The 27,621-nt window shown below is 34.5% G+C and overlaps 1 protein-coding gene across 1 annotated transcript in view; it reads right to left on the bottom strand.

Annotated features, from left to right (window-relative positions):
• VPS13B (vacuolar protein sorting 13 homolog B) overlaps window positions 1–27,621 on the bottom strand; it is a 610,900-nt gene that overhangs the window by 286,455 nt on the left and 296,824 nt on the right. Inside the window, exons 26-30 of the mRNA XM_081111114.1 lie at window positions 21,108–21,279; window positions 20,483–20,597; window positions 18,200–18,341; window positions 14,166–14,574; window positions 3,547–3,658 (exon numbers count right to left, since the gene is read on the bottom strand). Coding sequence (XP_080967240.1) covers window positions 3,547–3,658; window positions 14,166–14,574; window positions 18,200–18,341; window positions 20,483–20,597; window positions 21,108–21,279 — 950 coding nt within the window. The remainder of the gene's footprint in view (window positions 1–3,546; window positions 3,659–14,165; window positions 14,575–18,199; window positions 18,342–20,482; window positions 20,598–21,107; window positions 21,280–27,621) is intronic.

Here is a 27,621-nt window from a genome sequence, read left to right as displayed (position 1 = left end):
GCACCGTTTTACCTTCTCACTAGAAATGTCTGAGGGTTCCAATTTCTCCACATCTGTTATCTTTTTTTATTATAGGCACTCTACTGGGTGTAATTTTGACTTGCATTTCCCTACTGACTAATTGGGTTGAACATCTTCACACACGCTTACTGGCCATGTTTCTATCTTCTTTGGATATATATCTATTCAAATTCTTGCCCATTTTAAAAATTGGGTCACTCTTCTATTATTGAGTTGAAAAGTGCTTATATTCTGATGACATGTTTCTTATTAGATACATGATTTGTGAATATTTTCTCATATTCTGTGCATTGTCACTTTCTTAATAGAGTCGTTTGCAGCATGAAAGTTTATAATTTTGATGAAGTCCAATTTATCTATTTTTCCTATTTTCTCCTGTGCTTTGGTGTCATTTTTAAGAAACCATAATTTAACCCAAGGTAACAAAGATTTACTCCTATGTTTTATTCTATAAGTTTCAGAATTGTAGCTCTCATATTAGAGCTCTGATCCACTTTTAGTTCATTTTTGTGTATGGTATCATCTATGCAATAGTCTGAGCACCATTTATTGAAGACTATTATTTTTTTTAAGACTATTCTTTATCAATGAATTATCTTGCCTCCTTTATCAAAAACCAATTGATTATAAATGTGATGGTTAATTGGATTGATTCTATTCATTGTCCTATGTGTCTATCCTCATGCCAGTTTTCCAATATCTTAATTACTTTTGTTTTGTCTTAAGTTTTGAAATCAGGAAGTATGAGTCCTCCAACTTTGTTCTTCTTTTCCAAGATTGTTTTTGCTATTCTGGGTCCCCTGAATTTCCATATGAATAATTTCCATCTGAATTCTAGGATCAGCTTGTCAATTTCTGCAAAGAAGCTAGGCTGGAATTTTGATTGACATTGTGATGAGTCTGTACATGATTTAGAAGACACCTACCGACACTGTCTTCTCAACTATGTCTTCTCAAATAGTAGAAATAATCCTTAACACACACACACACACACACACACACACACATTTAAGACATTTTTTAGTTTCCTGGAACAACCTTTTGTAGTTTTTAGAGTATAATTTTCACAATACTTTTGGTAAATTTATTCACAGGTATTTCTTTTTTATGCTATCATAAATAAAACTATTTCATTAATTTCACTTTTGGATTGTTCATAGCTCATTGTTATTCTGAACTTACTTTTTACACTTGATTTATCCTTCAACTTTGTTGAACTTGTTTATTTTCCCAATTTTTTTCTGTGAATTCTTTAAACTTTTCTATATGTAAAACCACATCTCTGCAAAAAGACATAGTTGTATATCTTCCTTACAATCTGGGTGCCTTTTATTTCATTTCTTGCCTAAATGCCATGGCTGGAATCTCCAGTATAATGCTAAATAGAAGTGGGGAGAGCAGATATTCCTGTCTTGTTCCTGATCTTAAGGGGAAGGTATCCAGTCTTTCACCATCAACTATGTTAGCTGTGGGTTTTGACAGATGACATTAACAGGTTGAGGAAGTTAGAAAAACCAAGACAGAAAGAAAAAACACCAAGAGCAGATTAAAAGAAAGGGAAGTAAAATCATAGGGAAAAGGAGCAAGAGAGTAAAATAACTAAATTTTATAAGTAGGGGGAGGGACTAAATAATAGAAAAATGAATTAAAAAAGAATTCTGAAAGAAATTATAAGAAATAGATTCTGAAATACTCTGTCATTAGTTAAGTATATGCCTTTGGCAAATATGTAAAAATTCTCTATCTCTTGTTTTGTCAATTATAAAAAAAAGAATGAAAGAAAATTTATTTTATAAACATTAAATACCTAGTATGTACTTTTATGTACATTTTTATGTCTTTTGTGTGAGACACTGAAGTTCTAAAGAGATAATACACTTTTTGGACAATTTATTTTTTTGGCCTTATATTTCTATATTCTATAAAACATATCCAGCAAAATAGCAAAACAGGAAAGGCAATGAAAAAGAGAAAGAAGGGGAAAAGTAAAGAAAAAGAAGAAAAACACAGAAAGTGAAAGGTAAAGAATGAAGAAACATACAGAAAGGTAAGGAAAAACTGGGTATGAAGAAAGTAGGGAAAGTAAACTGGAGAGAGACTGAGAAAGAGTCCAAGACGGACAAAGGAATATGAAAGCCACATCACAGAGGAAGGCTGAGGGCAGCGAGAAGAGAGCAGAGGAGGAAAGGAAGTATCTCGGGAGTTCACTTTATTGATGGTGAAAGGGTCTTTTAATGGGAAACATATTTCACCAAAAGTAAAGTAGGGCTTGTTTTGAGAACCACTTACTTCCAAAGTGAAAAGAAAAGATAAATACACCTGAAAGAATTTCTAAATATTAGAAAATCCAATTATTCTCATCCAGAAAGGATTCTACTTACTCATTTTCCTAGATACAGAGGGACTCTAAATATATGAGCTGTGATGTTGGCTCTATCAATATTTGACTAGAGACAACTATTCTTTTGTGTCTTCCATTTCCTAATCTATTAAATAAGTTTGAATTAGATAATTCCTAAAGCCTCTTTTAGTTATGACATCATAAGGTTTTACATAAGCTAGCAAAATAAAAACTTATTTAAGGAATGAATACTGTAAGCTAACATAAAAATTAATGCAAGAAAAAAATGATATGCCATTCGAAGGAAAAAATATCAACTCTAATAACAGACAAATTTGAGGAAATAAAACCCCCCACTTAAAGTGGCTATCACCCTGTAGGTAGGTGGTAAACGCATTACAAACATGAGCATCTTTTCCTAGCGGTACCGTTTAGGAGAACAGTAGGAATTTATTTTTTAAAAGAGGCAGACATCTGAAAAACAGACCCGCAGGAAGACTAAGACACTTGTTCATCTGCATTTCTGTGACTTGTCTTGCTTGGTTTATTTGCTATTGCACTTTTATGTCTGGCAGCAGTGCCAACCTCAGTCCAAATGATATATTATTTTTATCATGTTGATTACATATGTTCACCAGTTTAGTTGTCCATATATGCTTGGTGTGGTCTGCAAATACTCGGCGACAAAATCCAGAGCATAGCATTTTCACAGAAAGTGTTTACTGTGAAATTTCTCTTTAGAACTTCGTTTTTACAGCTTTGATCCATATGACATCCACAGTCCTACATTTCAAATAATTGCTTATAGTTAAAAAATGCTTCTTCAATATTATACAATATGACTACAATAGGGTTTGTTCTTGAGGAGACCTCATTTTCTTATATGATCAGAAACTTAGTCAAATTTAAAGTCTGCCTGAATTTTCCAAACTGCGCTTCTTCAATTTTATAGTGACTTGGTACTTACATTCTGTTATTCATCAACACTTCACAGAAATACTTGATTTGTCTGAATGAATTTAAAAACCCACAACTGAAGAAAATCAGAAAAACCTGGTTTTAAATATCAAAAGATCCCAAATGAAAAGTATTTCTACAGGCCACACCAAGCAAGTTTTATTGATCAGTGTACTTCTTCGCAGGATGAAAATGCTACAAGACTGAACATAAGAAAATAAACTTACTGGTAAATGTCTTTCCTGAGGACAGATCTGCCAAGGGGATTGTCAGCCTGGGGAGCCATAGCAACAGAGCCAATCTTCAAAACCATGGTGTCTTCTTTTGCTGCCTGATTAACTGTAACAAAATAAGTAGATTTATGGGGCATACAATGGATCTGCACATATGGACAAATCTTTTTATTTTTTGGTGAAAACAATTTGTTTGTTTTTAATGACAAACTTGGAAAGAGCCTTCATGGGTGCTGCATGAACGGAATGCATTCTCTTAGAAAAGCAACAGAGCGTGTTTGAAGTTGAAACACTGTGACAGATGTGGCCCTACCCATGTATCTCTAACAGGGAGGAATCTCTGAGTAAAGGTGTAGAAACATTAAAATAAGGCCAACAAATGAGGACAGAAAAAATTAGGTTTAAAAACATCTGATGTTTCTTAACTATTTCTTCTATATCCAATTAAGTAGTTTTCTGTTACACACAATAATGACAGAAAAAAACAAATCCACCCCAACATTAAGACATGATATTAAACATATACAAGCAGTACTGAAACAGTGTTTACCTAAATTTCATAATCTTATACTAAATCTGCATCTTACTACTCCCAAGTGATGGTCAGCCCTGGGCTTTTTAACACTGTTATTGTCTACAAACATATTAAAAGATACCACACAGTAACAAATGCTCGAAGCATTTAAATTTACATGATTAATAGTATCTACACACACACACAAGGTATACCAAAAGATCAGCTGTAAAATGTCAGAAAATCCCAAAGAAATACAATGGCTGCAATGCTGAAGGAAGAAATCAACCATTTCAACTTATTATTCTAGATACTTTAAAATTTTTTAATTTCTACTGTGAAATTGCATGACAAATAGCATTTCCACACCTGTGTAAAAGTTCTACCTCCTAGTGGAAACTAAAGCAAAGGTAAGAAAATCTCAGAAAACTATAAGAGGTGAAAAGATAAATCAATTCTGATGCTCTCCTTCTAAAACAATATTTTACCATATGCTTTCATCCTATAAAGTTCAACGATTTTTCTAAATATCATCAGCTAATTCAATGTCTTCTCTTAGGGACTATCTGGAATGGATCACAGCTCTTAATCCTACTAATGTATATTAATTTTTACTCCCTCTTCTCAACAGATTATTCAACTGTAGTAGATGTTTAAAAATTGTTTTAAAATGTTTAAAAATTGTTAACAGTATACAATTTCCTGGGTTTTGAAGAAAACATATACTAAAACTCATAATTTCTCTCACGAAATTATCATCTGCCACAAATGCAACAGAAAAGGACTGGCTGCAAGACCTCAGGAATATTCTGAACAGAACATGCCAGCAAAGGCATACAATCCATATTTCCCAAACTGTGTTGCCCAAAGAATGCAAAAGCCAAGAGATTATTTCCAGCTGCTTCAGCAGTACACTCAGTATGGTCTGACTTAGATTAGTCTAAAAAAGAAAATCAGAATTAAAAAAATCAGAAAAAATAAGAAGAAAAATATTCAGTGATGGAAAAGGAAACAGATTAAGGTGTACATAAAGGGAGTGGCAACATGGAAGTGGGGGAAGAAGAGCAAAATAGGGAATAAGAGATGAGCTATCATAATAAATATTAGCATGTGTATACCACAATAAAGACAGTACTTTTAAATGTCCACGGAGGAAAGATCAAACAGAAAACTACTTCTCATGCAGCTGCACTATTTTCAAATGACTAGAGGTCTGTCTTGATTATAGATCCTTATATTCTGGACATTGTTTACATTTCACGAATCTTGCATTTTACGCCAAACTTATCAAATAGTTCCATGTGGGTAAAACCTCTGATTAAGCAGCAGGCATCAATTAAATCAATAAATAGTAAGCCTGGAGAATAGACCAGGCCACAAAAGTGCAATTAGTGTACTTGCTAACTGTTCTCCAGGCTACAGACACTGCCCACCACGTGAAGGTCTGAAGTGTACTAGAAACACTGCAGTAAATGAGGTACATATGGAAGGAAAATGACGTACTTGGTGTTACATACAAAGCCAGATCCAAGAACAGGACTCTGTTTCTGCTAGAGCCAAAAGTGTTCTCACTAGATTATACTGACTATGAGGTTATAAAAAAAAGCACTTAATACAGATCATTCACAAACTAAACCAAACTATTCAATTTTATTATAGAAAGTAATTAGCTAATCAAAATGTAACTTTGAGATGTAAGAAAAAAATAACAAAAATATGTTTTTATACAAGAAAGTGCCCTGAGTCATTTCTTCAGTTACTTTATAGCTGGAAAAAACAAGCTTCCCTTTTTGGGTTTACTTCACCTGCATTTAATAGTTGGACCATATGAGGAAATGTTCCCTCTAGAAGCATTTTCAACATGAAAATGAATGCCTTCCTTTATTGCTTTAACTGTATTTCAAAAATTGAGCCTCATGAGGAACTACTCACTCTAGAAGACACACTAGATCCAAAAAACAGTCCACTCTTCTGAAATAAATAGCTTAAAGCTGGAAGCCAAACACCTGTAGATTCAGAATCTTGATAATAACTGCACACAATGCAAACAATATTCCAGTTGAAACCCAGACTTTCAATATTATTATTTTAAATAAAAGTTTAGAATGTTAAATATATTTCTTATAATTATTAACTGAATTTTACCCATGAACTTTAAAAACTTTTATATTCAGTGGAATATGAAATGTAAGTCTAAAAGATGTTATCTGTTCTTGGGGTAAGAGAGTGTGTATTAAAAATGAAAAGGCTGTGAACAACTCTAAAATTATGAGCTTGTATATGTAAATAACCAAAAGCTTAAGTAAAGAGTGGACTTCTCATGCAATTGTCAGGTAACAGTAAGATTGTTGATTATAACTAAGTTTTCTTAAATCCAAGATGAAAGAAGCGTAGTTTGGAGACCAACTTTCCTTTAAGATTCTCAACATAAACTCAGTATAATAAAACATCTTAAGTCTCAAGAGTATTTTAACTTGCCACTGTGCAATGTTATACTACTATAAAGCCGTAACTGTTGTGTCAATCCTAGAGTTACCAACAAAAGCTTTTATCAGTTTTTGCCATATTTGCAGTTGAAGACAGAAATAAGGTTCAATAAATGTGTAACCTAATGACTTCTAGGTATATTAATGAGAAATACAGTTGTATTTACTTTATCAATCAAAACTTGCTTAGAGATATATTTTTAATATAGTTTCTGCTGAGAAGTATGCTATAGTACCATTTAGCTATGCTATTAAGACATAATTTACACATATACTTTCAGTTTAATTAGTGTGATGAAAATATTATTCAAGAAAGCTTTTTAAAAACTTTCTGGAGTAAAATAAATACTATGCTCTTGACTCTTAAGTCTTATTGGAGTCATTTAAGTAATCACATTTATTTCTAATGAAAATACTACTTCAATCATGTTTTCCTTACTTAGTCACATTCTGTCTTTTACATTTAACATTCCATATAAAATAAATATTTAAAAATGTATCTATAAATGGTTTAAGTGGTAAATTTTATGTTATATGCATTTTACTGCAATAAAAAAATTTTCATGAGTGAACTGTGATAATTTGAATTAACAGTAGCAATGATGAAAAATTAAGTGTCAGAAATTGAACATAATGTAATATGCCAAAACCTTTGAATTTTAGGTATGCATGTTTGTATTTGTACTAGAGGCCCAGTGCACAAAAATTTGTGCACTCGGGGGTGGGGGGGGGTGGGGTCCCTCAGCCCGGCCTGTGCCCTCTCGTAGTCTGGGACCCCTCCGGGGATGACCACCTGCTGGCTTAGGCCTGCTCCCCAGGGGATTGGCCCTAAGCTGGCAATCAGACATCCCTCTGGCAGCCCGGGAGCCCTCGGGAGATGTCCACTTGCCAGCAGGGAGCAGGCCTAGCTGCAGTAGGACATCCTTAGCGCTGCTGAGGAGGCGGGAGAGGCTCCCACCACCGCCACTGTACTGGCAGCCATCAGCCTGGCCTGTGGCTGAGCAGAGCTCCCCCTGTGGGAGTGCACTGACCACCAGGGGACAGCTCCTGCATTGAGCGTCTGCCCCCTGGTGGTCAGTGTGTGTCATAGTGACCAGTCATTCCCAGTCGTTCTGCTGTTAGGGTCAGTTTGCATATTACCCTTTTATTATATAGGATAGAGGCCTGGTGCATGGGTGGGGGCCGGCTGGTTTGCCCTGAAGGGTGTCCCGGATCAGGTTGGGGGTCCCGCGGGGGTGCCTGGCCAGCCTGGGTGAGGGGATGATGGCTGTTTGCAGTTGGTCACACCCCCTTCAGGATGGGGGGTCCCAACTGGGGTACCTGGCTAGCCTCGGTGAGGGGCTGATTGCTGTTTGCAGGTGGTCACACCCCCTTCAGGGTGGGTATCCCCACTGGGGTGTCTGGCCAGCCTGGGTGAGGGGCTGATGGTTGTTTGCAGGCTGGTCAAGCCCCCCCCGCAATGGGTACCCTCACCCCATGGAGGTTTGGCCAGCCTGGGTGAGGGACTGATGGCTGTTTTCAGGCTGGCCACACCACCTTTAGGATGGGGGGTCCCTACTGGGGTGCCTGGACAGTCTGGGTGAGGGGTTAAGGGCCATTTTCAGGCTGGCCAAGTCCCCCCCGGTGACAGAAGCTCCCAGCCTCTCCCTTTTTTTATTTTTTTTATTCTGAGATTTATTTACTGTCTATAATTGAAACTTTGTTGCCTTCAGTGGAGCTCAGAGCCAGCCACGACGGGCGGAAAGCTTGGCTTCCTCCATCACTGAAGCAACCAAGCCTCCTGCTCGCTCCAGCTCCGTGGCTGCCGGCCGCCATCTTGGTTGGGTTAATTTGCATATAGTCGCTCTGATTGGCTGGTGGGCGTGGCCTAAGGCATAGCAAAGGTATGGTCAATTTGCATGTTTGTCTTTTATTAGATTAGAATTTTATGGATAGGCACATATTCTGGCAATTCATAACATCTCAGATAGATATTTTAAAGTAAGATGTACTCATGTAGATATAATAAATATAGATATACACATAAGTATAGACAGACACACACAGACACATATAGGCAGAAGGCAAAAAACAACAATGAAAGATGTATGCAATACAATGTAGACCAGATAAAAGACTTAACATAAAGAGCTCTTATAATTGATAAGGGAAAAAATGAGAAACTCCTAGAAAAAGAGTGTACTCTTTGACTGACAAAAGACCAAAATCTTTGATAAACCTTTGTTAGGATGAGATTGAGAAAACAGTATAAACTGGTACAGCCAGTTAAGAGGGCAATTTTACATCTCTTTATATTTTAAAAGCACATGCCCTGTGATCTAGCAATCATTTTTCCTAGAATTTTATTCTAATAGATATACTCACCCAAGTCATAAAAAAATACCACTAAAAATGTGTTTATTGCAAAAAGTATTCACGTAAGCAAAAGAGTAAAATTTACCAAATGTCCATAGAGAGTGTGGCAGACCGTATTTTCTGAAGATGGCTATATAATGACTTCCTCTGATATAATATGTTGATTATCAAGGTACCTACTTAGAAGCTACTTACGCATTTTCATTTTAGAATTAGACCTAAAAATCCCATCAAAATCAGCACTAAAAAAAAAAAAAAAAAAAAAAAAAAAAAAGGAGGGGAGAGCTTTAAAAAAATGATAGCAAAAGTCTGGAAATACTTTTGCAATTACAATCAATTGGGGATTTTCCTAGTTATAGCAGCCAAATGGGAAATTTAAAACAATAACAAAACTATGTATATATAGTATTAGTTAATGGCTATAACACAATAAGCCAAAAACAAGAAAAAAAGTGCATGCACACAAAAAGGAAATAAAGCTTTTATTTTTATCTCCCTTCTCTCAAATAGCCTCTTATTCCTTCTGCAATGTACACAAATCAATGAAGCACAGAACCTGTTTCAATAAACCACTGCTCAGTGACAGAAAACTAAAGCCAGGGTTAACCAATGAACTTCTGACCTATGCTCCTTGCAGAGGTGCTCAGCACACAGGAAACCCCATTGCTCTTCTTGTTAACTGAATTATGCCTGAACATTAGTTTAGTTCAGAAATTATCACAAATCCTGCCCCAGTCAAAATGGCTTCCAAACAGATCAGTGGTTCCTCAACAACACAGAATCCTAAACACAGAATTAGCATGATCCAGCAATTCCACCCATAGGTGTATGTATGTGTATGTATGTATATATGTATGTATGTGTATGTATATACATGTATGTGCGTGTGTGTGTGTGTGTGTGTGTGTGTATATCCAAAAGAACTGAAAATGGGCTTAACCGTACCGTTGTATGCCAGTTTTCACCACAGGAGCTAACCCAAAGGTGGAAGCAGCCCAAGTGTCTGACAGGTGAATGGATAAACAAAATGTAGTATCCTATATAATAAAAGCCTAATATGCTAGGTGTCTGGTTGTCTGGTTGTCTGTTCAACCAATCAAAGCATAATATGCTAAGGCCACTCAACTGCTCGCTATGACATGCACTAACCACCAGGAGGCAGACAGTCGACCGGTTGACCAGTAGCTATGACATGCACTGACCACCAGGGGAAGATGCTCCGACCGGTAGGTTAGCTTGCTGCTGGGATCTGGCTGATCAGAACTGAGCAAGATGGGCCAGACATGCCCTGGAGCCCTCCTGTGGTCCCTCCCCGGCTGGCCAACCTCCCATGTCCTTCCCCAGCCCCGACTGTGCACTGGTGGGGTCCCTTGGCCTGGCCTGCACCCTCTTGCAATCTGAGACCCCTCAAGGACGTTGGAGAGCCAGTTTCGGCCTGATCCCACAGGCCAGCCCGAGGGACCCCACTGGTGCATGAATTCGTGCACCTGACCTCTAGTATGATATAACGGAATACCATTCAGTCATAAAAAGCAAGGAGCAATTCACTATGAAAATGTCCCCTGTACTAACAAATACCAAAGAGATTCAGAAGCATTCAATACATCAAATAGATAAAATATTTTAAGAAAAATGAGCAAATTTTAAGTGCAGCTCAAATGCTTACACTGAGAAACAGCTATGTCTAATTCAGGACTACTTATCAGTATAAACACTATTGAACACCTACTTAAAAGTCTTAGCCAAGTCAAAGAGACTTGACTTGGTGGTGAACACACAATACAATATACAGATGATGTATTATAAAATTGTACACCTGAAAGCTGTATCATTTTATTAACCAATATCATCCCAATAAATTCAGTTTTTAAAAAAATTCCATGAAAAATGAAAGTCTTAGCCAGACTGACTCCTCTAGAAAAAGCAATATACTGATACTGCTTTATATGCTAGGCCCAATTTCAAAACAATAAATTAGATGAAGCATATGCATTTGGTTCATCTTCTTTTTGTTTGTATTTGTGACCAATATTGATATTTTATGTTGTGTAATTAAGATGTAAAACCTTAAATCAGTATAGGGGATATTACAGGAAAAAGGACTCATCTTAGGTTTAGTTAGGTGATTACCATTTAATAGTATATTTGAGGACCATCTGTAATTCCTGAACACTTCTATGTTACCACAAAAGCATTACTCAGATGTGTTGCTTTACTTCCTGATATGTCCGCATGACCGTTCCCGATTTTTTCATAGAGCATTCTCTCTGTATTTTTCTCCACCTCATCCAAACCTCTCACCTCCAATATCAATTTATTTCTGATGTTTCAATGAAATTTTGCATTTACATTCAAATAAAAACAATTAGAAAATTATAAAATGGAGAATATCAAGTATATATTACAAGGAATTTTCAGAAAATCACAAAAGCTTACTAACGTATCTATTGTTAATGAAAATTACAGGAACTCACTCTAGTTAGAAAAATGAATGCTTGTATACCAGCCAGAGAAATATTTGTGGAAAACAATACTCTTGTTAAAAAACATTTAGATTTTTTATGAGATATCATGAGACTATTTTTTTAATTTTATCTAGATACAAAATATCTAAAATTATATTTTAATGAAAATAAGATATAGATACTACAATATGGTATTTTTAATTTTATTTTTATTGAATTTATTGGGGTGACATTGCTTAATAAAATTATGCAGGTTTCAGATGTACAATTCACCTTCCATCACCATTTATTCCCCCTTTACCTCCTTTTGCTTCCCCCACACTCCGCCCCCCCACCCCCAGCAATCATCATACTGCTGTGTCCATGAGTCTTTCTTTTTTTTCTTTGCTTAAACTGTCAGAGGTGACGGGGTGGGGCTCTGGCTGAGAGGGATGAAGGGATTATGCAATATGCTGTTTTTAAAATGTAATGTACTACTCCAGACTCTGTTCCCAAAATAATAATACATTTTCTGTAATAACAAAGCCAAACTACTTCTGTTTCCTTAGTGTTTTCCCTTATTCTCAGTTGGAAAATCAAAAATGGTTTGAAAATCTCAGTCACCTTCCATGTCTGTTCCCTTTATGGTTACAAGAAAATGTTATTATGACTCTACTGGTTCTCAGAAAACTATATTGTGCATAAATGTTAATTTCCTTTTTTACCTATGCAACTTTAATATAAATTATATTATCTAAATATTCATTAGGTATTCATATAATAAAGAATAACAATAAAGAAAAAATATAAAGGTCATTGCCTCTGCAATAAATATGCAGCCTCTTTTCTGGTTAGTGGTTTGTCTTTCACGTCACTTGCTGCTCAATAAAGACGAACACTTTAGCCCTGATCAGTGTGGCTCAGTTGGTTGGGCATATTCCCAAGCACCTGAAAGGTTGCAGATTTGATCCCCAGTGATGGCACATGCCCGCTTGTAGGCTCTATCCTTGGCAGGGGGCATGCAGGAGGCAGCCAATCAATGTTTTCGCTCACACTGATGTCTCTCTCTCCCTCCCTCTGTCCCCCACTCCCTCCCTTTCCTTTCTTCTCTACCTAAAAGCCAATAAAAAAAATCTTTTATAAAGAAAAAGACTAGCTCAGGTGTTTCGACAAACTATGTGAACAGATGGAAAAAAAACTGAACAGTGCAGTTAGAATATAAAGAATATGCAGACAGTAGTAATTTCATTTCTCAAAGTAATCAATTTTATGATGCTCACTAGTAAAAAATTAGAATTAAAAAATAGGAACTGATTTGTATTAAGAACAAACTGAATTTATCTCTAGATAGTCATCTTGGTAATTAAGAACTAAAAAAACCTCTATAAATATTTTCTTTTATTTATAGAAATGTTAAAGAAACCATTACTTTTAATACACCTTAATGATTGAGAATTTTAGGCAGAATACCTTCCCTAATTAAAATCACCTATTAATGTGAGACAGAACAAGAGACAGACTGACAAGGAGACTAGAACCAGGTGTTTTCTTTTGTTATCTAACATCACTGACAATTCAAGGTCTTCCTCCTAATAACTAAGAGAAGAAGAAAAAGAGCTTTGCTGTTGTCTTGTGCATAAACTATCCCTCAAATATTCGTTCTCTCTTCTCTCTCTAATTCACAGAACTCTAACTTATTAGCTGGGCACACTACCACCTAGGAAAGATTGTGTCTCCCCTTCTCTTACAGAGGGCATAGTCATATGACCAAGTTCTGGCCAATGAGGGATAAGCAGTAGTGAAATGTGGGACTTACAGAAATTCTACTTTAAAAGAAAGGGCAGCACCTTCTTCTAAGACTTCCTTTATTGAGAGCTTACTATGGAATGGCACCATGCACGGTCTCATGTAGTCATCTTTGAAAGTAAGCTATCAATAAGGACTATTAGGTACTACTATCACCATTTTTTAAAAAGATATTTTATTGATTTTTTACAGAGAGGAAGGGAGAGGGATAGAGAATTAGAAACATAGATGAGAGAGAAACATCAATCAGCTGCCTCCTGCACACCCCCTACTGGGGATGTACCCACAACCAAGGTACATGCCCTCGACCAGAATCGAACCTGGGACCCTTGAGACCGCAGGTTGATGTTCTATCCACTGAGCCAAACTGGTTAGGGCTACTATCACCATTTTAAATCCAGGGATTTAGTCAACTCGCTCAAGATTTCACAGTTCATAACTCAGGTCTGTGTAACTACAAAGGTCATACCATTAACCACTGTGTTATAATTTCACTGAAAATTCTTTAAGTTCTTCATTCTTTTATATCATGGGGGAAATTAAAATTTAAAAGTTACTCTGTGGATGGAGGCAGTGGGATTATCAATTCATTGTAAAACCTCGAACAATTTCAGAGGGCACCAAGGTGCCTGGAAGAAGCCACAAGAGTCTTGGTGTGTTGGCTATTTTTAATTGATTTTTAGTTATCAAGTACATAGAACCCAACATTTGAGTTTACTATAACAAATGACAGAAAGTCTAAGTGTTACTTACAAAAGCCCTGAAAAAAAAACCCTCATATTTCTTACAATAGTAACTAAGAGAGTCAAAAACATACCCAATATTCTGACATATCTCCTAAAGATATAGTTGCAGAATGACTATAACATATTTACTCTTTCTGAAGCACACCAAACTACAAACTATAACCTGGTGCCATCTTTTTTAAAAAAAGAAAGCAGCAATAAAACTAAGGTCTCTAGAAGAAAGTTATTCAAATAAGATTAAAAGAATTTCAGAAGACAATACCTTCAATGCTTGGCTGCATTTCTTCTGTTTTTGGAACAAAAATTCTGATTACGCTTGTGTTGATGTAAATCAAAGGTAAATTGCGTGAAGTTACTGTATGGGTCCTCATGGGCTGACCAGGAGATTTTCTTTTCTCTTTTTGGGTCCTTGGTAATTTTGCTTGAAATATACTTGCAATGGCATTAAGTAAAGGAAAACACAGGACAATATCAAACGCTTGTGATGAGAGAAGAATTTCATGAAGAAAATGAGGGGACCCATCCGTTAAACCTTCAGATAACTTATGAAAACTTCTTCGCTCATTTCTTGATATTAACTTGTGGCGGACATTTTTTGTTACAGCTTTTGTGTATGTCAAAGAAAGAAATCCATGCTGCTGATGAGAGCCATCTAGAAGTTTTGTAGTTGTCTGTTCCAGAAAAAGGAAATCACAATATACATTTCATTAAAAAAAAATCTATTTGAAAGCAGAAAATCAACTCAGTTGGTAATATAACCTTTTATCATGTCTATACCTCTTAATGAGCACATTACAGAACAATTCTGCACATGGGGCAAAAGATGGGACCATTGGTATGACTGAACTGAAAGTCAGGAATCCTGAGTTCTAGTTGTAGGTGTTGAGAGAGGTAATTAACCTCTTTGTGTCTCTTTCTGTGACTTGTACATTTTTGTAACATTCAGAATTTGGAAAAGATCATCTCTAGGTTTTATCTTTTCATTCTTGTTAATTTATCATTAAGAAAATACATATTCTGTCACGATATGGGCCACAGAGGAGTTGTTTATACAGGTGAAATTTATATAACCATGTCATTTATTTCCATTTGGGATCAACAACCTGAATAGAAAAGATAACTGACTTCACTTGACTTACATTTATAAGAACCTTTTTTCCCATTGATAATTTGGCTTATTTATATAAAGACTGAGCCCGTAAGAAGAGCCTAATTGATATCATGCTTTAATAACTAAACTAACCATTTAATACATGTTTACTGGGAATGATAACACAAAAACAAAACATTTGCCCTTCAAACTTGCCTGTTTCTAGTGGCTATCATATAATTTACAAAACCTATCAACACTTCTACAATTCTCATTCTTTGCATTCTATACTGCACTAATACACAAACAACATTTGATTGAGAGTGAAAATTATGTCATTGTAACTTTAATATTTATGACAAAATTTTCCCAATTATCATATTCAAATTGCACATTTTAAACAAATTATAGTAAAACAACATACTTATGAGTAAAGTAAAATGCATACTTTGTAATATATGAAAAAAAATTCTCCACTAGTTTCTCTGAACAAATTAATGTACATAAAATCCTATTTTGAAAATCACTCAATATAAAATTAGAGTTATTATAATTCACATTCCTGACCCCTCTTCCCAAGACTTAATAGCTTTATAAAATTAGTTATTATAATTCACATTCCTGACCCCTCTTCCCAGGGCTTAATAGCTTTTTTGTTATTAGATTCCAAAGAGTAATGTTAAGAGAGAAGGTGAACTAGGAAGAAGAAAAAGAAAGACATATATCCTCCCAAACAGGAAAAACATGAGAAGTAGCAATGCAGCACTGTGTCTGAATCCATGTTACCCCAACACTAGTGAACCTCTTTTGCTTCCACTTTCTTCTTCTTGTGTTACTGCCTACCACTCAATGACAGGCAACGGAGGGAAAAAAGTATGCAATTCAGCTATCATTGTTGATTTTGTTTTTAATCAGGACTTTATGATGAAGAAAGGTGAGATAAAATTTACCTTTGTACTATATGCTACTTTTTTAAAGTTAATTTCATGAGCTCTAAGAAAACTTGGAAGTAGACATTAAATGGGTGTGCAGTATAATAATTTTTCATATAACTGTCCTGCCCTCAGAACATATTTTTACTGTTCCTAACTTTCTCATTGCCTCTCTTCAGATTTCTCTTTCCATTTGCTTTCTATATTCAAAACAAAAGGAAACCCAGTAAAGCAGGAAAAATTACTACCACTCTTATCACCGTGCTGCTGAATATCTGGCAGCAGTAGGTGGAGGAGGGTGGCTGTAGGTGGCCCTGGTAGAAGAGACCAGCAACACTTGTCTGTCTCTGGGTGTCCAAATAGGATGTTGGAGAGGGAATAGAATCAACAAGTGATCTAAATAACCCAACTCAAATCTTCATTAATGACAATATTTGAATCCTGGAGTTAATATAAAAGGTATTTCAATGTCTAAATATTTCGATTTAAAAAAATATTTTTTGAATACTGAATATAGGTACTCTTAAAAGGTAAATTCCCATAAGCGATAGCTTGTTTGTTAAACTACTGAATCCATAACTCACTTAAGATTAGAGGGGGGATGCCCTAGCCGGCTTGGCTCAGTGGATAGCATCCACCTGCATGCGGACTGAAGGGTCGCGGGTTGGATTCCGGTCAAGGGCACATGCCTGGGTTGCGGGCTCGATCCCCAGTAGGGGGAGTGCAGGAGGCAGCCGATCAATAATTCTCTCTCATCATTGATGTTTCCATCTCTCTTTCCCTCTCCCTTCCTCTCAGAAATCAATAAAAATATAAAAATAAAAAGCTTAAAAAAAAAGATAAGGGGGGGAGAAAAAATGAGTGAATACTAGCTGGAGTTAATATATAATTACTTTCATACCATAATAATCAATATTTTATATGATTTAAGATGAAAATTTAGGAAACACTAATAATTAGGAAATATTAATAAAATAAAAAATAGTGCAGCTGATAAAGAACATTTTTAAAGGACATTAATAATTTTGTTTTTTTCATGAATATACGTTAAAATTATTAAGAATGTTTCCATGGACACTAATGAACCTTCAAAGAGAAGAAAATAAATCTAAACAGAACTTTCTCCAACCAAAGTCACATTAGGAGACTTATTTTTTCCAGACTAGGCTAGAAAAAATTTCAAAACGCAAATCAGAAAACGAGCATTTGCCATGCCAATAAATATTAAAGATTAAATCTAGGAACAAAATTATTTAAAATACTTGGCAACTTAAGTTTTAAAATTCTAAAGATATATGCTTTAAATTTCTTTTGATTTACAAAAAAAGGGGAAAGAAGTAGATAAGTAGTTTACATTACACACGCTAAGAAAATATCTAATGTTTTCAATAATTTAATAAATTCTCAAGACAGTAACTATTACCATTTGTGATAATCTGCTCTTAAAAATTTAAAATACATGTATTTTTACTAACTTAAAAATGTCACTTAGACCTGGCTGGGTGGCTCAGCTGGTTGGAGCGTCATCCTGTACACCAAAACGGTTGTGGATTCTATTCCCAGTCAGGGCATGTACCCAGGTTGCAGGTTTGATTCCCTGAATAATGTTGCTCTCATATCAATGTTTCTCTCACTCCCATTTCCCCTCTCTAAAAATCAATAACATATTCTTGGGTGAAGATTTTTAAAAAGTCACTTAAAATGATTAGTTTAGTAATATATTCAGATGCATTGTACTGTTAAGAAAAACCAGGTTCCAGACTTCTAAAAGCCATTGTTGTACAGTCTAGTGTTCATTTTCTATCCAGTCAACAAAGGACATACAGCCTTTTCCAGAGATTCTACAGGGTACCACATAAGGTGCTTTGAATTATTTGTGAAAAGGAAATGGCATAATAAAAGGTGGGAGAAGCAAACTGAGTAAAAATTCATAAAAAGAATGACAAAAGCAGTATGGTCAATTCTTGATCACTCAACACATGCATAATTTAAAAAACATATTTAACATCTGTTTTTAACTTTTTATGGTGATTGTAAAATTAGTTTGTATTCACAAAACCAGGGGAATACATAGCATAAGCAAGTAACCCAGAAACAAATCAGATTACAGTGGAAAACCAGTCTATGATTTAAAAAGTAATGATAGCTCATTTACAAAGTAAGATGGTACAGAGGAAAAGGAAAATCAAGAGTTGACTCTATGAACAGTTCAATCCCTTCTCTGGGTTCCTGTTCATAGGAGTTCTGTAGCATAATTTAAAAATGATTTCTTACAGAAGGAAAGAAGCCAGAGCAATTACTGAAAGGGTCCTGCTTGCTGATGGGTCGAACCAACAAGGTGCGTCTGTTCAGCTTGTCAGTACAGGAAAGGAAGACACCTCCACATTGCCCCAGAGACCAACACTCTTTCCCAAGGCTTGAGGTGATGGACAGGAGCAAAGAAGGTGAAAAGACAAAAAGCAATAAAAGCCATAAGCAAACACCTCAATACTTTTAATTCTGCTCAAGTTTTATAGGTTTAGATTTGAACCACTGCTAGGTATGACTTGTGTCTGGACCATCTTCTGCAAAAGCATTGTTAATGGAAATAAACAAAAATGAGGTATTTTTAGTGTAAAATGACTACTTTTAGTTTATGATAAAAAAAAATCCACATGGCTCACTTATGAATTAGAAAAACTTCTAAAAAGTCAATATAATAACACATTAATGTTAAAATATATTAATAAAAGCAATCTTACCTTTGACCTTTGGAAAAATTTACTTGTTATTCAGGAAAAATGGTTACAAAACAGAAGCAGCTAAAATAATAGTTTTATTTTACAATGTAATTTTGGAAAAATAGGTCAAAAATTATTCTGAGCTCTAATTCTTGTAACCATTTGTCCTACTGCATGAAAGAACAAAGATAAACAGTTTATATTTTCAAAAAATCATAGTTACTAAATGAGTCTCACCACAGGTTTTTCTTTGCACTGTAGAAATACTCCTTCAAAATGTCCTGACTGCCAACCTTCCCCTGGCCTGGAAAACATAAGTTCACCTTATCTGTTCTCTTCAATTATTCTGAATTTAAAAAGTGAGCATATATAACTGTTTCAAGTAGTAATGATGTAAACAACACTACTAAGCAGCGGAACTAAAATGTGGATCTGATGATGCAATCAATAGGACAATTTACTTAGCACCACACCCTGGTAGTTCTGCACAGAAACATTTGTCTTAATGATAAATTATTTGGTTAAGTATTTATTTCTATCTTACCCATGAGACTATGAGGTCCACAAGGGCATGATTTATGTCTATTTTGTTAATCACGATATATCCACTGTCTAATAGTGTGTGACACACAATACACATTCAATAAATATTTTGATTAAACGAAATGAGTAAATGATCTAAAGACTTACTAAAATTATCCTAAATTTCATAGTAAAAGTCATAGATGATATAGAACATAGATTGTAATATTTACATCATCAAGAAATTATTTCAGCTATATTATTCATGTATCACTTGCAAGAATCATTTTGATATAGAGATATACCATTTAAAAGGAACAAAAGAGCTAAATCAAAAATCAATTAATGATTCACTATTAATACAATAAAAACAATTATATGCTTGGCAAGATAATACTATAATAACAGATCTTAAAATATATACAGCAAAATATTTTGAACTTCACAATTATGACCCAATTTTTCAGCTGTGGCAGTTGGATAATTAGTGACATAAGCAATGTGATATATGTGATAAAGGATAAAATTCAAATGTTTTAACGTAGAATTAGAAACCTGTTAAATAAAAAAGACCTTTTTAGGGTATATAATACATCAATAAAGGTATACAAATATATGTGCTTCTGCAGGTACTCAAGAAATAATTTTTGAATGAATATTATGAATTGAGAAAAAATAAATAAGGCTATTATATGACAAAATACAATGAAATTTAAAATATGATGCGATTTGGATTTGGATTTTAATTTGGAAAAAAATGACAAAATTGCTATATAGATTTGTGAAAATACCTAAAATTTCATTTTTTACTACTGTTATTTATCATTATAAACAAATTATATTTGCTTATAATCATACTTTTCATAGAAATGTATTAGGGAAGGAAAATATGAATAGTCTCCAGAGTGAAAAGGGACATGAGATGTTGCTTCATTTAATCTACATTATACTGTTATAGGGAGTGGTTGGCAGGATATAGCAAAAACCAAAGCCATCACCTGTGTCCCAAGCATCTTAGCAAATAAACAACCCATGTAACAAATGTCAGAGATGATTAATAAAAGCAGCTTATGTCATTTAATATGGCAATGTGGATATTTATAAACAAATTTGCCATTTTATGAAACAAAACATTATTATATTTCACATATGAGTGAATACCAAATAAAATTAACCAATTTATCTGTTAAGAAACCTCTTTGAGAATAATTATAGTATTTCTAAAAAATAACTAACCAATATAAATGTAAAAATTCTTATTATATTTTGTTCAAAGAAAATATAGCCTTTCCCATAATCATTATTCTTTACTTACCTGCTTCTGTAGTGATCAATATTGAAACTTTCTACTTTACATTTCACTTTGGTATATACATCCTGGACATCTATGGAGGCACTGAGGTCTTCTAGTTCACTGACCATACAAAGCTCTGCAATAAGAAGTGAACATTAATTTCAATACTGACCCACAATCAATGGTATGTATATTCTTGGCATCTACAAAGGGACTGAGGCTTTCTATTCATTAACTACACAAGATTCTGCAATAATAAGTAAAATTTATATCAATATAGGCCTCACAATTAAGATAGGACACCTATTTCAAAATAGGGGAGTTCATAGTTAGTGTTTTATGTGTCGTATCTGATATCAATCATTGATTTTTGCAATGCTTTTAGTGATAATAACCTAATACATCAATATGATCAAGAAGAAATTACCTCGTGGCTTTTAGGATGAATTTTTAATACAAACAAGACAAAATTTAGGTATAATATTCAATGTTAGTATTGCTAATAGAAATCATGTGAATTAGATCTGATGACATTTATTTAATTTAAATGGCAATGACAAATAAAATGAAGACTACTATGATTTTTTTTCTAAAAATAGTGTTTAATATTTTATCTTTACAGTACAGAAGAAAAGGAATCCTGTACCTGTGCCTTTATTTTCAGGATCCGGAGCAAAGAGTTTTATCGTAATTTTGGGCAGTACCCACTGCATCCATAGACTAACACGTCCACTGGATCCACCAATGTTACTTGTAGTTTGTTCCAAGGTAACAGAATCAGAGAATGGGGAATCATCACCTGCTTGTACAGAATCTCCCTAGGTTGACAAAACAACACTATGTAACTTAAAAAAATCTTTAATTATTACCTATAACTTTTCCATATGCTAATGCTAATCATATAAATGGTTATACTAATACATAATGCTAATAATATAAGCTAATAATATAAATATATACTAATCAATAACACTGATGCATGTTATACTATTTGTTTAAAATATGTGTATATATATTTAAACAGTTAAGTACTTAAAGTTAGTCTAGTAGGTAGCATGATGTATTAGGTTAAGAACTTCAGATATTAGCCATGTGATTTAATCTTTCAGATTGATTCCTCTTCTGAAGAAATGGTTATTATAATAATATTTACCTCTTAGAGTTAAGATTAAATAAGAACATGAATATAAAGTGATTACCTATAATAAACAATGCACAAATAGCAGGTATGATTATCACCATCAAGCTTGACCGATACTTAGAAATTGTACACTCATATTTTTAATAATTCTTGTCTTTCTCATTTTGTCATCTTTCTAATTTTAGCATATTTTCATGTGCTATATATTCCTAACTTTTAACTTCTAACTCCATCTATGCCAAGGAGTAATTTAGCAACAGTCAACATCTAGAACAAAACATCCCCTAAAATTTGATCGAATTCAATGTAACATGATCAGTATACTGTTTTGTAAGGATAGTTTCTCAGACTAATCTCTTACTCAAACCATTAGATTGGCTCTTAGAAATAGGAATGATAAGAAAAACCTCAAACAAAACAAAGCTAAACACTCAACTTTCATATATTTGTGAAATAAATATATTGTAAATATATTACCACAAGACATTTACCTTGATGTCAGATTTACAGCATCTTTTAATCAGAATAAAATTCAATTTAATGAATCCCCATAAGGAGACCAAATGGGGAAGACTTTCACAAAACAATAGATACGTTTTTATTGTTGGAATAGTTAAGCACCGAGCACAGTAAAGCAATAGTGTCCTGTGATTTACAGTGACAAAAAATTAGACTTAATCCTGAAGGTAGTATAATCATTTCTTGATCCAATTACATGAAGCAAAGCAACCAGCTTACTGTTTAGTGATGTTTTCATATAAATGCTTCTCCAAAATAAGTGGTCCTATATCTGCTTTAATTAAAATTCCTAGAATTTGAGAAGCTATAGAAAAATTCAGGTTTTTGGTTAGCTGTCTAAAATAACACAGCATCCAATGAAAAGCATGAACTAATCTCAGAAAAGGATCAATTTTACAAAGAAAAATTCACTAAAAGATACAACATATTGTAGTCAGTGTGCCTTTCTTTACAGATAGGTTCTTAGATCAGAAGCATTCATAAATTAATTCTCCCTCAAACAGAAGAATATCATAATCATAAGCCTGGAAACTGCAGAGAAAAACAGCCACCTCATATCAATGAGATAGTGATTTTTCACAGTTAGGCATATTCACTATGAATGCTAAGAAAACTCTGGCTGCAAATTTAATAAGTAAGCACTCCTGAGGAAAGGTTTTGCTTTCCTTCCTCACGGAGTTTCAATTTTCGTTTTGGATTTACAACATTTGGTGCGGTATTGTTAAATATGTTTATGCATTAATTTTCTGCTCTATTTCCAATTCTATAGCAAAATTGAGCCAGAATTGGAGATGCTGAACTATTTTCCCACACCTCTATGCCAAGTTCCAAAATATACAGTTTAATTCTTTCACCATTTTGTTGCAAATTGACCAAAATACTGAGTTTATTTTCCTAGCTGAATTTATCTTTGTTCATCTGGAAGAGCAAACACTTCAGCCCTTCATCCTTGGCCTGTTTCAGACCTCAGGGATGATCATAGTTTTGGCCACATTGCTATTCTCCCTTATCAAAATAACTCCAGAGTTCTTGTTCAATCACGAAACGTCCCAAAGGGCTAAACACTTCCACCACTGTTTGTACTTAAGTCAACAGTAACAAGTGGCCTGCTGTGGTTTCCACTACCTTTGCTCCCATTATTTCAATGCAAGGGTGGGAAAAATGATTAACTGTTTTTTAAGCTCAGTACTTAAGCCTCTCACTCATATTTCCCCCTCTACACCACCCAGATGGATATTCAGGAAGCTAGGGCTATATTCACCGAAAAGTATGGTGCTCCCTATCAACATGTCAACATGAAAAGAATTACTCATAGTTTAAAGTATAAATCATCCAAGAATCATATAAACAAATACTTCTACTTAATACAAACAATTGTTAAGAGTGTGCTTTTTAAAACTAGATTTATAGTAAATTCTTTACAGTTAAAACAATTTAAAAATAATAGTTTTGACCCAACTCACCAAGAGAAAACTATACTTTAAATAGTAAATGTTTTTTACATTTTTTATGAACTTTTAAAATGCAAATATTAATTAGGACTTTAAAAAATTCAAAACTGCAACTTCAAAGTGGTGCTCCGATATATAATTGATATACATAAGCAAAAGAAATGTAAGGTAACCTCAGATTTTACCTATACAATAAAACTATTTGAAATTTAAAATCAAGTAAGCCAATAATGAAAAACTAGAGAGATTATCTGAAAATAAATGAATTTTGAACAACTACTAGATACTAAGAAATGAACCACTTTATGCTGGATGAACCACTTTTTGAGAACAGGGATGCCAAAAGTAACTTTAATTCCTTAATCAATAAAGAATGCAAATCAAAGTTTGTCATGAACCTAAGCTTCCACACACTGGAGCTTAATCTGTCAATTCTTACTTTAGGGTATGTTGTTCATCAACATTAGCATTCACACAGCATTTTAAATTTTTCGAATTTTAAAATTATTTCTTATACCAATGCTGTGAATGAAGATAGCCTATCAAAGACATTACTCAGACATACAAGAAAGCAAAAATGGAAACCTCTAGCTATGAAATTAATAGTGAAAAGGTCCCACAGGCTGGTGATCTTAGACTCTGAGTCCCTCAGAGAAGCAAATACATAAAAGTTCCTTTGCGGGGGACCAGGCCATCCCTACTATGTAAGACCTTCATAAAGAAAAGTCCCATTAAAGAAGTACTCCCAAAATAAGATTACATAGCACATAAGGAAACAATCTACTATAAGAAACAGTTAGGAACACAACAAAGAGTGGGATTAGAGTCTCAAGAAATGCATGTAACAGAGCTGATAAAAAGACAAAATAATTATGTTTAAAACAATTAAAAACAAAAATTAAGCTAATATTCATAATTTTATATATTTACATAAAAGTATATTTGTAGTGACTTAATGAATATATACATCTCTATGCCTTGTACCATAATACATCAGACTTAATTTAATTATAATATGAGTTGATATTCCCAAATTATTGAATATCCATATATTAAAAAACAATGTGAGTGTAAAATGTATTCTGTACCAAACCCAGTTGCTTAAATTAGTGTTATCCTTGGAAAACAAAGATAATTAGCAATAGATCATGGTGAAAAGTTTGTATTCCACACCCAGCATGGCATTGAAATAATATAACCCTTATTTGACACCTTGACTTCTGCGCCAATCGAAACTTCTCAGTATAAATCATTTTACTTCTAACCTACAATGTTTGACTACACACTTTTTTTAAAAGATGGAAAAAAAAATAGCATAAAAAGTACAACTAATATGGAAATGAAAAAGGAAACAGAGGGTCAACACAGGGCATATGGACAAACTGCACATTGTCAGTTAATATGGATATTAACCCTTGAGTGCCAACCAATATCCTAGGAACTATACTAAAATTGCCAAGGCATTTTGAGTTAAGGTTTTTAAATTTTTTCCCCCACATAAAGAGTGAACTACTAGCATCTAATAGTGACACTGCAGGAGGAGCGCGGTAGCGCTCCTGGCACTTTTGGCGAAAGACAGGAGGAGCGCGATTGCGCTCCCTGGCACTCTAGGGGTTAACATTATCCCCATTTTTATAGATGATGAAGCCGTGGCACAGAGGTTAAACAATGTAATCATAAGTTGCAGAGATAAAATTCAAGTTGTTTGATCCCAAAATCTCCTCCACAGATTCCATTAACTTAGAATCACATTAAGAGACCCTGATCCAATTCCAACTATGTGTGGCACTTCAATTCACTGTGTTTCCATTTTCTAATACATAAAATAAGGATGCTGGTCGAAATCATCTCTCCAACAATTCAATTATATAACTGTAAGTTGATGGAATTAAGAGAAACATCTTTGCTCCTTTGTCAAATTCTACAAAATTATATACCAAAGTCAGAGGAAGGTAGTTCTTAGGAGAGAATCTATGGCAAAAAGTGGGGAAATAGCATACACAATTTAGCTAGTTTTCCCTGGGTGGGGGGTGGGGGGGGAACACACCTTAGAGAAAATTACTAACATTCTATTTTGCTGTTGGAAAGGTTACTATAGAAACTAAACACATTACTCTAATTTTCTTTTTCCCCCCCTTTGGTACCCACATTCTCTGCCAAATCTTAGAAACATGCTTGAACACATTTGGGGATAATATTAAGTGTCACTATAATTCTAAACCATCCATACTAGCAAATCACATTAAAATGACATAAATGTGCTTTTTTGAGTCAGAAAATCAGCACTGAATAAAGCATCTTTAAAGATTCTGGATTCACTTTCTTTCCTCCACCTCCTAATTGTTATACCAAATGCCTCAGTTATCAACATATTTCAACAGGTAAAGAAAAATTAAAATAACATATATGGTATTACATTAGTTTGAAATGGTTTGTCAGACACAGTCATATAACATGTATATAATTACTTCCAGGTAAAATTATATCATTAAAAGTCAATTAAACCTTGTACACCAATGTTCATAGCAGCATTATTCATTATAGCCAAAAGGTAGAAACAACCCAGATATCTATCAATAGATCAATGGATAAATAAAATATTATATATGTAATAAAACAGTACTAATCCATAGACAGGAATGAAATTCTGACATATGCCACTACATGGGTGAACTTTAAAAACATTACCCTAAGTGAAATAAGCCAGACACAAACAGAGAACTATTGTATGATTCCTCTTACATGAGGTACCGAGAATAGGCAAATTCAAAGTGACAGAAAGTACAATAGAGGTTACCAGGAACAGGGATGGGAGAACGGGAATGTGGAGTAATCATTATAATGAGTACAGAGTTTTAGTTTGAAATAATGAAAAAGTTCTTGAAGTGGATAGTGGTTATGGTCACACGACACTATGAATATACTTAATGCCACTGAATGGTACATATAAAAATGGTTAAAACAGTGCATTTTAGGTACTTATATTTTACCACACAAAAAATAATTAGAAAAAGCTAATCAATGATACTGGGAACCTAATATAATAGGTACAAGGCAGAGAAAGAAAAACCAAGATTTAAAAGACCAGTACTCAATGATGTTAAAGACATTTTGTTTTACATCAAGCAACATGGCAGACTAATTTGAAATGAAAATTTTTCTTTTCCACTACAAAAGCAAAGGAATTTTGGATAAAACACACTAAGAATTTGTTTTAATACATGAAAGTGCTGTATGTCTTTTCTTTGGCCTAGCCAGTGGTCGGCAAACTCATTAGTCAACAGAGCCAAATATCAACAGTACAACAATTGAAATTTCTTTTGAGAGCCAAATTTTTTAAACTTAAACTATATAGGTAGGTACATTGTTATTAACTTAATTAGGGTAATCCTAAGGCTTAGGAAGAGCCACACTCAAGGGGCCAAAGAGCCGCATGTGGCTCGCGAGCCACAGTTTGCCGACCACTGGGACCTATTCTCCACCATTTTCCTACCTCTGTGCCTGGGAGTGTAACCTGTATGAATATATATCTGTACTCTTGTCCTCTGATTTCTGGTTGGCTTCAACTAATGAGGGGCAGTGGCAGGAGACAGCAATGAGGGAGGAGAAAGAAGTCAGGGTATTTATTCAATGTTCTGATAACCTCTCCCTCCCTGGCGTTAGCCTAGTGGTAGCAACAACATCCCAGTGTTAGTAGATCCAGATACTGTACTACCTCCAGTGGTTTCCCGTGTCAGTCAACACCTATTTCCTTTTATTAAACGCTCTTATACTGCTTGATTTAAAAATGCTATCTTTCTAATTCAATAGCCAACCTTGAAAGAAGTAAACGCAAATCTCGAAGTATCAGAAATGAAGAGGAAACACTACGTCATGGTAATGAGGGTAACGAGTGGGAAGTGAGCCCATGGTGGCAAGTGGAAGTGTCAGTTTGGTAAGGGTTTAGGGGTTGCACAATGGCATTCAGGGGCTGGAGACAAGGCTTAGAGACCGAGTTAAGGAGTCCTTTGCCTAGGCCTGGGGCCAAAAAGAGCTGCTTCTTCAGCAAA

This window comes from Myotis nattereri (genome assembly GCF_964212035.1).
Source record: "Myotis nattereri genome assembly, chromosome: 17".
Classification (NCBI taxonomy): Eukaryota; Metazoa; Chordata; class Mammalia; order Chiroptera; family Vespertilionidae; genus Myotis; species Myotis nattereri.
Note: the sequence above shows the minus strand (reverse complement) of the source record. Positions and strands in the feature narration are given on the sequence as shown.